The sequence below is a fragment of the Sminthopsis crassicaudata genome, chromosome 1 (assembly GCF_048593235.1).
Source record: "Sminthopsis crassicaudata isolate SCR6 chromosome 1, ASM4859323v1, whole genome shotgun sequence".
Taxonomy (NCBI): domain Eukaryota; kingdom Metazoa; phylum Chordata; class Mammalia; order Dasyuromorphia; family Dasyuridae; genus Sminthopsis; species Sminthopsis crassicaudata.
In genome coordinates, this window is record NC_133617.1 from 616687135 (window position 1) to 616704697 (window position 17563).

A 17563-nucleotide genomic window follows, 5' to 3' on the forward strand; every position below is an offset into this window, starting at 1 on the left:
TTATTAATTAATGTGAGTTTTTTTGGAATTTTTTTTCAGTGCAACTATAAGAAAAATAACTTAAAACTTTGTGATGTAAGATCTTTTGTTATAAAAAATTTATTAAGATGAGAATTGCTAAAATATTTTTTAAATATCACGTAGCTCTTAACTTGTTCTTAATGTTTAAGGTAATCTTTTGTGCCACAAATGGCAAAAAATTGGCTGTTAATAGCAGGGGCACTTGTGTCAGGAAAAGGTTCCTGAAAAAACTGGGTATCTGAGGAAGAGTATTAAGAAGGTTAGGGCAGAACCTGGAAAATTTGGGGGAGAATAGAACAGAGTAAAGAGGGTTTAATTTCTATCCCTGAAATATTATAGTATCATTCTTTTTATAATCACAGTCCAGAAGTTATCTTTTAGGGGTTCCTGAAATTAAAAATGGATCTTTTCCTTCCTCCCAAAATAAATCCACATAAATAGGAACTGGTATTCAGCAAATATCTAGAATAGGGATTCCTCCCCCTCTAAGATACTTACTACATGGGAATTTGATAGCCTGAGGTAGGAAAGATCCTATGGTATTATTTAGTCATACTCTCTGTTCATTTCATTTCTTTATTATTTGCTTCTCTTTTCACTTAAATCTGTTGCCTCTAGCTAAAGTTTCTCTGTTTCTTGGCCCATTGTGAAGAGCAATCTCCCAACGTCTCCCAGATATTTCTTTGTTTCTGTCCCTGAGGTTTTGGGTTTTTTTTTTTTTTTTTTTTTAATAATAATAAAACTAAGTCCAAAGGCTTTTCCCACGTGTTTCTTGTTATTCCATCTTATTTGGACTTCATAAGATATAGATGACAGTCTTTGTTCAACAAGTACTGAACTAAGTTTTATCCAGAATAACATTATTCTGTCTTTTCTGAGCCTTTGCTGATAGATGCTGGTCTCTTAGTGAGGAATTGGGAGGTGGAGGAATGAAGGTCATTCCATTTAATCAGTCATCACTTTAACTTCTAAATCAGTCTGCTGTATCTGTCCCTTTCATTAGGAAAAATATAGCTGGTTTCATCCCAAATCTCAGACCTAGTTTAAAAAAAATTAATAAAAGCCAAACCTGAATTAGAACTCAACTGATTACATAGCTAGGCCTCTTTCTATTATAATATATTGCTTTCATTAATAATCTTTTTCTTGGGATCCTACCTCACAAAATGCATTAGGTAGACAGTCATTCAATATAAGGAAAAATGGATTGCCCAGAAGTGAAATATAGCTTCTTTTGAAAACAGTGAATTGCATATTATAGGATGTCTTCATTAGACTGGGAGGCTGCTTGTCTTCTGATTCATGATTAAGATATGAGTCAAATACCATATGATCTTTGAATTTCCTTCCAACTCTGAAATTCCATGGCACTCTTAAAAATGTTGAGCTGCTGTAAAAACCTGGAGTTTTTACCTGATAATCAAAGTGTGCATTATGCCAGCAACTCTTACTTGATTTTGATTCCCTTAGCTTTTCCTTTTCCTGAAGGAGTAAACCTCCAGATTTCTAAGGTAGCAGAATCATGAGCCATTTTGATTGTCTTTATAGATTTTACCACTGTTAGACAATACAAAGACCTAGCTGACTTCTGAAATGTTTTATTCTTTTCTAAAAATGGGCAAAAGTTAAAAGATCACAAGAGGCGAGATGGATTTGTTGATATTAGGAAAGAAGAATGAATTTTAGGTGCAAAAGGGGATAAAATGCATTTTGTGACATGAAATCCAATGGAAAGTAAGCAAAAAGAGGATCAGTGCCTTTTGAGAAGTAGGATCTAGCTAGCTTCTAGACATATTCTGTTCTCTAGAATATTAGATAATAACAATGAAATAATCATCTTTAACTGAATAAATATTTATCAGTTTGATGTTTTATTCTGAACTATCATAAATAGACTGAGATTATCAAATACTTTGTGAATTACCAAAGATAAAAGTCAAATTTAAGTATGATCTTAACATCAAGTATATTTAAGTGTGGTTTAATTGCTGGTAGATTTGTATGATATATATATAGTAACTTCTTGTTAAGCAAAATATGATTTAATCAACATGTCTCATTACTTGCCCATGCTTAATTTTACAACAAATAATAGCAGTCATGTGCCTGTTACATTTGCATATGATGACACAAAACTGGCAAGAGAAAACAGTGTAATCAACTTTAGTTCCAAAAGCAAATATTAAAAAAAAAAAAAAAAAAAATCACCATCTAGGCAGCAAAATGGCACAGTGAAGAGAGCTCTGGGCCTAGATTCAGGAAAACCTGAGTTAAAATGCAGCCTCAATTATTGTTCACTTTGAAAAGTGAAATTCTTTCTAATTGATTTCCCTGCTCATTACAAGACATATCATAAGGCAGTACATAATTATAAGATAAGTAAGAGAGACAAGATGTGTTAAAAGTTCAGAGGAATGAGAAATTGTGGTGGGAGAGAAGGCAGTATTTGGAAGAAGAATATACTGAAAATCTTTTATAAAGAAGATAGTGGAGAACATCCAGGTAGGAGAAAGTGAACCAAAGGTGCCAGGGGCAGGACAAACTGTTGGCAGCAGTGAATATTTTACTTAGAGTGGAAGATATATTAAAATTGGTCAAACAAGTTAGGGCCTATTTTTAAAAATTATTGTAGCTTTTTATTTACAAAGTATATGCATGTGTAATTTTTCAGCATTAATCCTTGCAAAACCTTCTGTTCCACTTTTCCCCTCCTTCTCCCTACTCTCTTTCCCAGATGGCAGATAGACCAATACATGTTAAATATGTTAAAGTATATGTTAAATACAATATATATGTGTATGCACATATACATAGTTATTTTGCTGTGCAAGGAAAATCAGACTTAGAAATAAGGTAAAATTAACCTGAGAAGAAAATCAAAAATGCAAGAGGACAAAAACAGAGGGATTGGAAATGCTATGTTGTAGTTCATGTCATTGTTGAAGAGAGTAGGGCCTGTTCTTGATAATGTTTAAAGTTTGGTGAAACTCTGAAACTCATTTCTTAGTATTGGAGGGGTTGAGCATGAAAAGATAAAAGACTAATGTTTTATCCAAAGAAGGTATCTTAGAAAACCTTATCGTTCATACATTGATAGTATTGATTGAGCTGAACTTAAAGATTCTTAAAGAAATGATCAGTCTCTCCCTTTGGGAATCTGTTCTACCCTACACCCATTTAGTTTTGTTGCTAATGGCAAAGCTTGTTTGCACTTGTTTTTGTTTTGTTTTGAACTGCGTAAACCAAAACTAAATAATCTTTAGCCGGGCAGCTACGTGGTGCAGTGGATAGAGCACCAGCCCTGAATTCAGGAGGACCCTAGTTCAAATCTGGTCTCAGACACTTAATACTTCCTAGCTGTGTAACCCTGGGCAAGGAAAAAGAAATAATAATAATCTTTAGCTCTCCCTCTCAGCTGTTTTCTGAATTCTGTTTTGAGCTCAACTAACATTCCCTTTCCTAGTTGAGATGAAAGGCAGAATAGATTTAATTGCCCAGCTTAATAGTTATTTAGTTTATAATTTCAGTGAGACTTTAAATCCAGTTAAAATTTTGTTTCCTCAAGGAAACATCAAATAAAATTTTCATCAAATAATTAGAATAAATAGTTTGAAGTTGCATAACATAGTTGTTACCAGCAAATACTCCTTAAAGCCTTAAATTGTAGGACTTTGTTTTTTGCATAAAAGTTAGCAACTAGGTAGTTGGATAAATTTGTAGCTGATTTAGTCATACTGAAGAGTGTCAATAAATATCAATGCTTGAGGTAGGTGGAATTGGTTCTCTAGCACTACGTCATACAGTCTGCACTTAACTCTGCTGTTAAAACACTTAAAATTTAAGCAGCAGGGTTTCTAAAATGAAAGACATGTCTTTCACATTTGTATGCGATAGCATAAAACCACCAGAGAGAAATGGAAGAATTGTGTTATTTTAGTTTTAAGATGAAATTTTAGTTGTTAAAAAAATTTTGTTTTGTTTTGTTTTTTTCCTCAGGCAGCTATATGGCACAGTGAATAAAGTGCTGGTTTTGTATACAGGAATACCTGAATCAGATCCAGCCTCAGATACTAGCTGTATGATTATTGTCAAATCACTTAAGTCTCTCTTTGCTCCATTTTCCTCAATTTATAAAATGAGAATAAAGATAGCATCCATTGTAGAGGTTTATTGTGAGGATCAAATGAGATAATATTTGTAAAGCTCTTAGTACAGTCCTTGGTCCATAGTTGGCACTTTATAAATGCTAGCCATTTTCATTTTTCACAGGAAGTGGGGGTGTTTGGGTAGGACAGGGAGAGACTCAAATTTGATAGTGGCATTTTTTTTTTTAAGTATTTTAGCTGATTAATGTAGTGTAATTAGTGGGCTAGACTTGGAAGTCATAAAACCTAGACTTGGAAGTCCTTTATCACTTACTTCACATATTTGCTGGGTGATCATGAATCGACCTCTCATGACCTCAGGCAAATTTCAAGCCTGAAAGTCAAGAGACAAGATAAATCTGCAGCTTTATTCTGAGTGAGGTTCAGACCACTGAACACATAGTCATATGAGTCTTTAATTTTGTGAAGATAATTTACTATGTTCTGGATTTGCTGTACACATTTTGAATATCTTAATGTAGGACTTTTGAGTCCCAAAGTTTAGGAGGCAATTTCTACATTAGGACACATCACAAGCAGAGAGAATCATGATTGTGAAGGTTCTTAGGATTTATATATCACGTCAAAAGTGAAAGGAATTGACTTGGAAAGAATATAAAAAGGGAATGAAGAGTTGTTTTTAAGAGCTACCATATAGAAGAGGGAGAAAAGTTATTTTGTATTCACTTAGAAGGCAGAATTATATTAAAGTAGGAAAACTGTCTGCTCCTTTATAATGAAAATCATCCAGTAGTAGAACTGGCTAGTCACAAAAGCAGTGACATCTCACTATGAGTGCACCTCTGCACCAATACCACAGGTAGGTGCAAAATAGGAGAGTACTTGATTTCAGCTTGGTAGAAGTTCACCTAGCTGAAAAGACACAGTCCATAATATATACCGAAATAAAATAATACAAGGGAAAATATAACTAAATAACAGATTATAGTGGAACAGACCACACATGCTATAGATTTTTGAGACAAGCATTGTTACCAGAGCAACTGAAAATCAAATTCTGTCTATGCTGAAGTGACATTCTGTTATGTTGGCTCATCCTCTCATTATATAAATGAAGGAACTGAGGTCTAGAAATCTTAAATGACTTTCTCAGAATTGTAATATTAAAAAATCAATGTCTATAATGACTGAAAAATAATGACACCAATGTGGCAATGAGGTTCTGGAACCAAGTAGAAATCTGGCAGAATGGCAATAAATGGCCAATTTTCTTTTACCTTAAATTCCCATTTGCCATTGAGAATAGGATTTTCTTGTTAATTGAATATCTTGCTTAATGAAGAATTAGCATATTAACATTAATAGTTTTGAAATGTTTTGAATAGTATTGGATATTGCTTTCTCTATAATTTTTTTTAATTCAAAATTTTTAATTCAAAAGGTACTTGAGGGTTTTACAGTGTTAACATAGGGAAGATATAAGAGATTGGTTTTTGTTTTGTTTTTGTTTTTCAAATTTATTTTATTTGAAGAAACAGAATAAGAAAGTGTATATGTATGTACACACACATGTAAAAGAAATTATATTCATGAGTGTCCATTTTTACTTCCTTATAAATTAAGAGAGTTTTTATTTGAATCTTGTGAAGGTAAGATAGCATCACCTACAAAGAAGTCTTACTTAGAACATAGCTAGTTAACTTATCCTCAAAATAATGCTTATCACTAGACTTTTGACTTTTGAATTCTAGAAAATGTGAGTTGTTTTGATCTAGCTTGAACTTATGCTATCATTGTTAAAAATACACAATAGAAACAAACTACTCTTGTCTAGAATAGGATTGAATTCTAACATTGTTACATTTCATCTTATTGACTTACTGTAAGAGGTCTTGGTGATCCTTCTTTCTTTTTATAGCATAGGAGACATTTTGCTGGACAATCTTTAAAAATGTAATTTCAAGAATCCCCAAGATTTACAATATTCTATATAGATAGGACTTGTACTAAGTAATAGAATTTTTTATGTAAATAGTTAGCTTTTCTTCACATGGTACTTAATATAAGAATGAATGAATAAATGAAAATTACTAAGTTTAAACTTGTTTTTAAAGGATTAAAATAATAGTTTCTTAGATTTGTGTATTTTGTACAATTTTAAAATTAAGTTACAAGATACTAAAGTCAGATTTTTTTCCCCCTTTTTAAAGCTTTTTCACCATGCCTGGGTCCCTCCCTTTGAATTCAGAAGCCTGCTGGCCAAAAGATGTGGGAATAGTTGCCCTGGAGATTTATTTTCCTTCTCAGTATGTCGATCAAGTAGAGTTGGAAAAATATGACGGTGTTGATGCTGGAAAGTATACCATTGGCTTGGGCCAGGCCAAAATGGGTTTCTGTACAGATAGAGAGGATATCAACTCACTCTGCTTGACTGTAGTACAGAATCTTATGGAGAGAAACAATCTTTCCTATGATTGCATTGGAAGACTAGAAGTTGGAACAGAGACAATCATCGATAAGTCCAAGTCAGTGAAGACAAATTTAATGCAACTATTTGAAGAGTCGGGGAATACAGATATAGAAGGAATTGATACAACCAACGCATGCTATGGAGGCACTGCTGCAGTTTTCAATGCTGTTAACTGGATTGAATCTAGTTCCTGGGATGGTATGTTATGTGTATTTGGCAAATAATCCTTGTTGCCTTTTTTATAGAAAAGCTGCCTGCAATATATATATGTATTGCAGTTACTATTTTAGGACATTAAGAATGATTACTACAAAGTTTTAGCTCATGTATTTTTATCTTCATTTCGACAAAGTCATTTAAAGGTTAGGTAGAGGGTAGGTGGGTTTAAATGCATTTAGCTTTGTGATAATGATCATTTTTGAAGTTAACTTTTAAAAATTATATCACAGGACGTTATGCTCTGGTAGTTGCTGGAGATATTGCTGTATATGCCACAGGAAATGCTAGACCAACAGGTGGAGCTGGAGCTGTGGCTATGTTAATTGGCCCAAATGCACCTTTAATATTAGAGAGAGGTGAGTACATTGGGGTGGGAGGAGGCCCTTGACTTTGGTAGTAGTTAAAAACTGAAGCTTAACCACATATTTGCAAATGTTTAAATTAATGATTTTGTGCCTAAATGTTAATAGTTATGATGACTCATTTCTTTTAAATAAATGGAAAATCATTCATGTTAAATGTTTACTATATGCTAAAAACAGTTAAATATTCAGTATTTAGCAATGGTTGGCACATAGTAGGAGCTTAATAAATGCTTGCTAACTTGTTCTTTCTAGTGGAGCAAATTTTTATTTTACAAGTAATTGAGCTAATTCTTTGGAGTTATATACTCCATATGATTTGTATCAAGATTCATATATATATATATATATATATATATATATATATATTTGTATCAAGATTCATATATATATATATATATACTGGGGGTGGATTGGCAGCACATTATCCAGCTGGAAAAGATTAATAGTTGGGTAAATTTTTGAAACGTGCATTATGAGAAGCAAAAATAGATGTTATTTTACTTATGTCTTAGGACTTCGTGGGACACACATGCAGCATGCCTATGATTTTTACAAGCCTGATATGCTATCTGAATATCCTGTAGTTGATGGTAAATTATCTATACAATGCTACCTTAGTGCATTAGATCGCTGCTATGCTGTCTACCGAAATAAGATTCGTGCCAAATGGCAGAAAGGTATGCTTCATTCTTATTGAGCTTGTTTACCTGTTGTGGTGCAACAGTAAAAATGATTTGCAGTCCAAAAAATGCATGAGTACCTGAAATGATGTCATACTATCTGGGTTTCTAGAATTAAATGTTCTTTGATAATGTCGAGTGTTACATGAGACACTATGCTCCTTCTTACTTCTGTATTTGATTCCAAGTAATTTAAGAGAGATGAATTCTGTTGTTAATTGCTTAATATCAGTGGAACAATAATTAAGTACAATGATCAGGTTGAATACTCCTTACAGTAGGTACAAAAAGCATTTGTTGGACAGAAAGCAATATGATAGAAATCACATGCATTGTATTTTAACCTGCTTTTAGAGGCATTATTTTTAATAAACACATCTAATTAGGTACATTCCAATCCTAAGATAAATATTTCATAAAGTTGCTAGTTGCTGTTATTTTTCATTGTGCTGTGGCTAAAACAAAACTAAGTTCGAGTTCCTGTTGTGTTAACCAAAATTTAAGAATCATTGACATTTCAATTTCAAACATTTTTTGGACCATTTCTCTGTTTCAGAAGGAAATGATAGAGATTTTACCTTGAATGACTTTGGCTTCATGATTTTTCATTCACCATATTGTAAACTGGTCCAGAAGTCTCTAGCTCGGTTGTTGCTGAATGACTTCCTCAGTGACCAAAACAGGGACAAAAGTGGCATATATAGTAGCCTGGAAGCCTTTGGGTAAGATGAAATTTTTTTTTTTCCTTTTACATTAGAGCATTTATAGCTTCAGAATACATTTCAGCACTAGATTCTAATTCTGCTTTCTTTACTTTGCATCATTTTGTATATCTTACCATCTTTTTTGTGTTCCTATTTGTCATTTCTTATGGTACAGTAATCTATTATTTTCATGAACCACAATTTGTTGAACTATTGCTTTCATATATTTTTTAACCCCACTTTAATCTAATTTCACCTTAACTATTCATTGGAAATCTTCAGTAAGCTAATAATAACTTTTTTTTTTTCCTGAGGCTGGGGTTAAGTAACTTGCCCAGGGTCACACAGCTAGTAAGTATTAAGTGTCTCAGACCAGATTTGAACTTGGGTCCTCCTGAATTCAAGGCTGGTGCTCTATCCATTGCGCCACCTTGCTGCCCCTAATAATAACTTCTTAAAGCTGATGGCATAACCTCACATCCTCTCTGAATGTGACAGTGGACACCCATTATTTTGGGGGAAGTGAAGAACATTTTTGTCTCTTAGTTTCCATGACACTAGTTGTTTGTTTCATTTTATTTTGGGTTCCCTACCTCTCAGACATTTTCTTTATCTCTTTTATCAGTTATTCTTGTCAAGAACTCAATCTTTAAAACCTTTTTTCTTATTGCTTTTATAAAATGACTCCCAAATCTGTACTTTTAGCCTTGACTTCACCCAAACTTGTCCTGTGTTTCCAGTTGTCTAAAAAAGATTCTTGATTTGGATATTCTGAAGTCATCACAGATTTCATCATATCCCCAAAGAATCTCCAGTCCTATACTTCTGCCTCCTCCATTCTCCCAAACAAGAACTGGATGTCTTTCTCTCAAGTGTACCCCATTTGTCAATATTATTACCGTCCTTCCAACCTACTCTTTTCAAACTGTTATTTTTGGTAGTCAGAGGAAGTCCTAGTATAGAAAGGACTGAGAGAATCCCAGAGCCTTGTTCCTTTTGATGAAGAAATTGAGGTACAGAGATTGTGATCTGCCTCCCTCTCCCAATTTCAATAGTCAGCTGTTCCTTTGTTTTTTCAAGCTATCCTTTGCAGTTGGAATGTTTTCTCCACTGTTTAATGCCTAGGTTCCACTATACTTTGAGGTCTATCTTATAACTTTCTAAACTGAGCATTTCTGAATTTTCCAAATCATGCTGATTTTATTGTTATTGCTGTTGCTGAACTCCAGTTACATTTATAGGTGCTATCACTTAGTTAATCATTTATTTTCTGATTATTTCATATATCTTATCTCCCTTACTAAAGCTAAACTCCATAGCATCTGCTACATGGCTGGGACATAGCATATATTTCTTTTTTTTTTTCTTTTTCTTTTTTTCCCTTTTTCTGAGGCTGGGGTTAAGTGACTTGCCCAGTATCACACAGCTAGGAAGTGTTAAGTGTCTCAGACCAGATTTGAACTCAGGTCCTCCTGAATTCAGGGCTGGTGCTCTATCCACTGTGCCACCTAGCTGCCCCCCATAGCATATATTTCAATAAATGCTTTGCTGATTGAGTTAAAAGGAGAATAACTAAGTTAATTGAATTTTAGCCGCACCCATTTTCTAAGATATTCTTCTGAGACTTTGTATTTTAATATAACTGAGTTTTTTCTAAACTTTGCTTTCTTCATAGGGATGTTAAACTTGAAGATACCTACTTTGATAGAGATGTGGAAAAGGCATTTATGAAAGCCAGTGCTGATCTCTTTAATCAGAAAACCAAAGCATCTTTACTAGTATCCAATCAAAATGGAAACATGTATACACCTTCAGTTTATGGCTCCCTTGCGTCTGTCCTAGCACAGTAAGTATAAATTCTAGTTTTAAAAATACACTTATGCCAAAATCCAGGATGGCCAGTTATGTTAAAAGGTATATACTCATGTGCTTTTCTGAGGGCAATAAAGAAGCAAGAGTATATAGCACACATTTTGCCCATTCCTGTCTTTAGACATTTTATTGTTTGAAATCTGAATATAGCTACTGAACAGCTTAGTTACAATCCTTGTAATAACTCTTGGCCTAGAAGCAGTAAACTCCTTTCTGCCTGTTGGATATAGAATGACAAAATATGTTTTATAGAATGAAAGAAATTACTAGTACATGTAGGATTAATCTTGTCCTTAGGAGCTTGACCTAGCTTCGACCTAGTTGATTCAGAATTAAAATTTCTTATCTAATTATCTCATTTGAACTGGGTTCAAATGAGATAATTTTTTTAATGATTTTTTTTTTAATATTCCTCAAATTAAATTAGAAGGTGTAAAGATTGGTGTGGATAACATCTGGAAAAGAGACTATCAGTAAGAGAAGACTCTGAAATACAGGCAAAATATATAAAGAAAAAAGCCAAAACATCAGCTCAAACTCCTTTTGCTCCTTTAATTTAATTTTAATTTTGGCAGAAGATTAAATTCTAACTAGTCTTAAATTATGATACTTTCTGAAATATTTGAGATCATATATGGGATGCTCTCCATACCTGCTTTTCAGACTCATTCATTCTTGAACTTTATTGAGGATAATAGTTTGCCAGACTACAGTATAACTGATTTTTAGAGTATAATACTTTATTTAGTCTTACTTAGCTTTGTTGTGGCATTGAGTATTTAGATTTTTCAGGAACCAGAAATGGAAAACTTCCAATCTTCCATTTCCAACTTGTTTGCCTTGGAATTATAACATTAAATTCAAACCACAGGTTAATGGATATGAACATTTAGCCCATATTTTTTATTTCCCCTTTACCTGGGTTTGGGGACAATTGGGTGATTTTGCTAACAGGTTTCTTTCTGCTATGTAGGTTCACACCTCAGCAGTTGGCTGGGCAAAGGATTGGAGTCTTTTCCTATGGGTCTGGCTTTGCTGCTACATTATACTCTCTTAAAGTTACACAAGATGCAACTCCTGGTAAGTGTTTAATTCATCTTTAAAATTTTAAAAGTGTAAGGTTTAATAGGTTGGAAAACACTTGTCCACTTAAAATTATTCACTGTAGCAGCAGGTGACTTTGACATGGTATATCAGGATAAAAAGCACGAAAACACACTCTTTACAAGTTATTGTGGTGCAGTACAAGTGCTATGTGCAACATAAGGATTTCCACAGGCTGCAAATTGACTTAGAAAACCACATAATCATGTCTTTTATTTTGTGTGTGTTGTATGTATTTGAGAGGCATATACATATATTTGATTAAATATTTTCCAATTACTTTTTGTTCACATCTGGTTCATGTCTGACTCTTTGCTGGCTCTACAGTATGACTATACCACAGGTCCTAGTATGTTAGTTCCCAATCGAGCTTCTTATGCCTTCCAGTATTTAACCACCTTTAAGGAGTTATGTGATTAATTTTTATGTAGCTTTCTAGATAGTGAATATGATAGAAGCCAGGCATGTCTCTGCTTGTTCTCTTTTTAATTCAGTTTAAGCCCTCCAGTTGGGAGAGGCAGTTGAGGGTGATGAGATGTCATGTGATCAGCTTATCCTGGGGGAGGCCTGATGTTTGCAGATGTAGAAACCAAGCAGGGCTTCAGAATGGGTATCCTTAGTAATGAATAAATATTTTGTTTGATTTTGAGAATGAATTACCTTCCTCTTATGCACTGTGAGTAGGTGTCCATGTTTGTATAACTAATTTGAATACATTCATTTGCCACAGAGGCATTTTAAGAATGTGTGTAGTAGTAAAGAGAAATTTTTGCCCAGCATTTATAAGTAGGTCAGGAATTGATTCTTATTGAGTGACTTATTAATGGTAATAATTTTTTTGATGTAGGTTCTGCTCTGGATAAAATAACAACGAGCTTATGTGATCTGAAAACAAGGCTTGACTCAAGAATTTGTGTTGCACCAGATGTTTTCGCTGAAAATATGAAGCTCCGAGAAGAAACTCATCATTTGGGTAAGGATTTTTGTGTTAATAGTTTTCCATTTCAAAAACAACAACAAAAAACAGCTTGACATGATGTGCTTTTCTAATTTATTTGAAAATCAGCTAATTGATAAGTAATAGCAGAGGTCAGCTATGTGATCTTACTACTTAAGATTGAAAGTTGTCTAGTATAAAATGGTTTTTGTTGATATTTTTAATTTTCTGTCCCCTTTGGTAGTTAACTACATTCCCCAAGGTTCGGTAGATGCTCTTTTTGAGGGAACTTGGTACTTAGTCAGAGTGGATGAAAAGCACCGACGGACTTATGCTCGTCGTCCCTCTCCAAATGATGGCACTCTGGATGCAGGGGCTGGGCTTGTACATTCAAGCACAGCAGCTGAGGTAAGGGTTATTGTCACTAATAAGTAATACTCCTGGGGCCCTCATAAAGGAAAAGGGGAAAAGAGACAAAGAGCTTATAAGAAATATTTGTTCTACCCCTTCAGAGCCCTAGCATTTAGCCTCTCTTTTCAAATTTGTTATTCTTAAGAAGACAGAATCTGAGGTCTATGTAAAGGAGCACTTGGGGTTTTTTCCTCTTATCAGATTAACCTCATGATTTGTAACTAAGTCTGGGATCTGTTCTTTTAAACTTTACAGTGCTTTGTTGAAAGCTTGTATACCATATATATATATATATATATCTTTTTATTTACAAGACATTTCAGTATTGACCCTTGCAAAACCTTCTGTTCCAACTTTTCTCCCTTCTTCCCTCCACCCCCTCACCTAGATGGCAGGTAGATCAATACATGTTAAATATGTTAAAAGTATATGTTAAATACAATATATGTTATATCCTATATTTCAAGAAATCATAAATGAAAACTACCTAGTTCTATTAAAATGACAAGGCAAAGTGTTGAGAGGTAGTATCCACAATCTCTTCCTGAAAGAAATCCCCAAAGTCAAAAATCCCAGAAATGTTATAGATACAATCCAGAACTCTTTTTGTCACAGAAAAAAAATACTGCAAATATTCAGCATTTGAAGTACTATGAGACCAATTCAGAATCACACAAGACTTAGAAGCTTTTTTAGTTTTAAAAAAGAGAGCAATGGTCTTGGATTACAAATAAAATGTAGGTATATATGTATTCTGTTTGCATTAAAAACCTACAAAATTAGTGTCTGAAAGATAAAAGCATTTACTAGGTTTTCTTGTTTTCAGGTAAATTTGTGAAAACTAATTTTTCTTTTTTTCTTTTTAAAAGCACATTCCTAGCCCTGCTAAGAAAGTGCCACGGCTCCCAACGACGACAGCAGAACCAGAAGCAGCTACCATTAGTAATGGGGAGCACTAAGATACCTCTGTGAGGTGGAAGACTCCATCCAGTGTGGGAATGGGGAGGGAGAGTGTAGGGAAGGGAAGAATGGGACATCTGGGAAAAACTTAAAGGGATTACATATTGCCTAAATTTTGATGTGTCTTACTTGGAGCCTGGAAACTATCGTGTACTTCTGAAAGTCTTTGTTTAGTTCATTTTGCTGACATGCTTCCTGTTGTGATTACATAACACTAAAATAGCATGAATGTATTTGGAATGATGTTAAGGGCTCTGTAAACCTTCATACCTCTTCAACTGTAAGCATCAAGTTCAGCATTTGATGTGGTCAAGGTGTATTGTGTGCTTCTGGCAGAGGAAAATGGAAGTGTCACTAGACACCTTTAATTTTTTAATATATATTTTTAAATACCAGTAAGACTGCTAAAAGCACCTTTGGTTTTTGAAATAAAACTTAAGGGTTTTTCTTTTTAAATATGGTTTACATAAGACCTAGGAAAATGGCAAAACCAGAAGTGTCCCTTTTCTAAATTTTGTAAGTATTTTGCTGAGGTAGAAAATGAAGTTTTAGGGAAGTAATACTATTGCTCTATTTGAATTGAGCCCAGTAGTGACCAGAAATCAGAATAATGGCCTTTGTGAACTAAAGAATAGGGATCTTGAACAAGCTCCTTCTGGAGAGGACCTTTTGTGACATATAGCAACTTTGGTAGGAGTAGTTCTTATCTCTGTGCCAGCTCTTTGGTCATTGAGTTTTAATAGTGCTTGAGATCGACAAGAAGGCTTATGCTGTTACAGTTCTTTGTACCTTATTTTAACTTGGGTCTTATGGGGGTACAAGATAAGTACCTTTTATAAGCATGAAATCCTTCTTTGTTAACTTGAATAAAATAGGAGAAGGTAACAATTTTAAACTTTACTAGAGTTACTCTTCAGTATTACAGATTTAACTTCAGACAATCTAAATCCATGGTGATTTTTTTTGTCAAAAAAGTAAAATTGCTGGAATGACCCCAAGTTTTTTCCTGGTCCTTGTTTGACCAGGCCAAAAAATAATTCAGGATTTTCCATCACTGTCATGCAGTCTGATTCATGAAGCTTTTTTTTCAGACCTTCACTTAGAAAACTATGTATCCCACAAAGGAAAAATGTTATAAAATGAACAATATGTCAGAATGAACAAAAAGACTTAATGGACAGTTATGTAGGCCCATTTGGTGCTGAACTACAACATGAGCCTTATTAGGTTATAAAAATACAGAGGTAGTTGGAACTAATGTACAGAACTAATTTTTAATACTTTATTTTGTTAAATTCTGTGAAGTTTCAGTTATCTATTACAAACTTGCACAAACGACATGAAATGTAATGTTTCAGATTACAAGGTAATGCATAAATGTGTTTGTAAATTATTCTTGTCTAATATTAACTAGTAGCTTTTCTTTTTCTTGATTTGTACAGTCAAAAGCAAGTTAAAATGATTTCATTTTAACACCTGATATAGATTAATGATGTAAGTTCTGATTTAAAGATTGATGGGGAAATGGTGCATGCAGTGCTTTTGCAAGTGTTGGGGATTAGAAATGTTCTGAAAAGAATAATTTAACTTTTGGGTGCCAAGAGAATTGGGTGAATGAAAAGTTCATTGCCGGCAATGGACAGACCTAGTACCACTGGCACAGAATATTAACTCAATACACTTCATTAAGGATGAGGTGAATAACTTTGAAATAAAGTTTTAAGAGAAATTTCAAACACATGGGAAGTCTTTTTATTTTTATTCTACTAAGAAGCATTGCTTCTCTTTTGAGATATGAGATTTCACAGAAGATCACTTGTTTAGGCTTTATTTTATTTTATTTAAAACAATAAAAACTTCTTTTAAAATTTACCTTATTAGCTTATTAGTTGAAGTGATTGAGTGTCAGAGCTATAATAAATTTCAGTTTATATGTATCAAATAATTTAGGTAGACATACAGCTATTTGTCTAAATAACACAACTATTCTATGGCTTTTCAAACTATTCTAAGTTATGACTTGGCAACTTGTTAATTTTTGGTCAGCCTTGCAGCAATCATTTTAATTTGTTTAACTCAGATACAGAATCGAGAAAGCTATCAATCTGTCAATCCTTTCCGTGTCTGGGCCGGGTGAGGTTTCCCGTGTTGAAACTTTTCACTCCTGGTTTGCAGCCTGTGACTTGCGTATAATACAAGTGGCCACTGGACAATAGAGCTCACTTAGTGTGAATAGCATATAACTTTTCAAAAAAAAAGAAAAAAAATTTTATGGAAAGAGAAATAATTTTAAGCCACAAAACCAAAGTTAATCTTAGGAATCTTATGTGTATCATTAACCAAATAAACAGTATTGGTGAATGAGAGCACTACTTTGTAAGTAATGCTTTTAGAATTTGGATTTAGGTTAATTTTTTATATTGAAATCAACACAATTATAAAAGCTTTTTGTGGAATTCTCTAGTTCTATATTTGAATATAAAGAAAGTACAGCCCAGATCACAGTAGTAGGTGATTTTAATTTAAAAAACTAAACATAAAGATGTATTCTGCATCTTTGTTCCACCACCATCATTGTGCAAGAATCTAGGGAACATAATTTTAAGAACGTTTCCATTTTTTGAGGGGAAATTAGCATGAAGAATTTGTTGGTTTTACTCAGTTTCTAACGCAGTGATGGATTGAAGTTGTAGCTTAGTTGCACGAGGTTCAGGCTGCTAGATGGCACAGTAGATTGAGTCTTGGGTTTGGAATCAGGAAGATGATTCTTCCCAAGTTCAAATCTAGCCACCCATCCCTCCTATCTCTGGGACCCTGGGCAAGGTACTTAACCCCGTTTGCCAAAGTTAATCATTTGTAAAATGGCAAACTATTCCAGTATCTTTCCCAAGAAAACTCCCAAATGTCATGAAGAATAGGACATGACTGAAAAAAACAACTATAACAAGCAATGTGAAGAAGTAGATTTGCTTCGCTAATGTAAAAAATAAAATGCTCCAAGAAGCTTATAGTCTGAAATATAACTTCATAAGATAATTTGAGAAGGGAAAATATCCAAAAAAAGGATAGGAAGCTTTGAAGAAGAAAGAGGCCCCCAAAAGGCAAAAAGGGAAAGAGGGTATGTCTTAAAAAACTCACATCAACTAGTGGGCAAAAGGCCTGACGAGATAGATGGAAAGTCAAATTTGGGAAACATCCATAAATCTAATTTGATTAGAATGTAAGAATACATAAAAAGGAGTAATATGAAATGGAATTTAAAGGATAGATTGAAATTAGGAGTGTATTTTTAATTTTAGAGGCAAGTCAAAACAGCTGAGCTGTATAGGAGGGAGGTGTTCAGTGGATCCGTATGTTAGGAAGAATATTTTGGAAAGATAAAGAGGGAGAAGAGAGATTTAAAATAGGGAGATCAAGGAAGATAGGACAGGATGAATTATGTTGGCTCCGTGGGTAGAAGTTTCAGATGATATCTATAGGTGTCCACTTCCATATTAAGGGGATGGAAAATGAGTGGTGATTCAGCAAAGAATACTAGAAGTTTCACAGGTAAGAGGGAAAATAATTAATCACTTACACTAAGTACCAATAGTGTGCCAGGCACTGTGCAAAATAGAAAATAGCCATGGTTGGAGGTTGGCCTTAAAAGTGTCAGAAACTCATCATATTGAGTTATTCAGAACTACAGATAAACTTTTGAAGAGTAATTAGGAA

General features: G+C 33.8%; 1 protein-coding gene across 2 annotated transcripts in view; it reads left to right on the top strand.

Moving 5' to 3' along the window:
• The window catches only part of HMGCS1 (3-hydroxy-3-methylglutaryl-CoA synthase 1), a 28042-nt gene extending 12457 nt beyond the window's left edge, over positions 1–15585 (top strand). For both annotated transcript variants that reach the window (XM_074282574.1, XM_074282573.1), the window contains 9 exons: positions 6338–6795; positions 7047–7172; positions 7694–7858; positions 8418–8583; positions 10241–10411; positions 11411–11517; positions 12389–12514; positions 12723–12886; positions 13759–15585. In XM_074282574.1, coding sequence (XP_074138675.1) covers positions 6348–6795; positions 7047–7172; positions 7694–7858; positions 8418–8583; positions 10241–10411; positions 11411–11517; positions 12389–12514; positions 12723–12886; positions 13759–13848 — 1563 coding nt within the window. In that variant the 5' untranslated portion in view covers positions 6338–6347 and the 3' untranslated portion in view covers positions 13849–15585. The remainder of the gene's footprint in view (positions 1–6337; positions 6796–7046; positions 7173–7693; positions 7859–8417; positions 8584–10240; positions 10412–11410; positions 11518–12388; positions 12515–12722; positions 12887–13758) is intronic.
• Positions 15586–17563: the final 1978 nt, after the last annotated feature.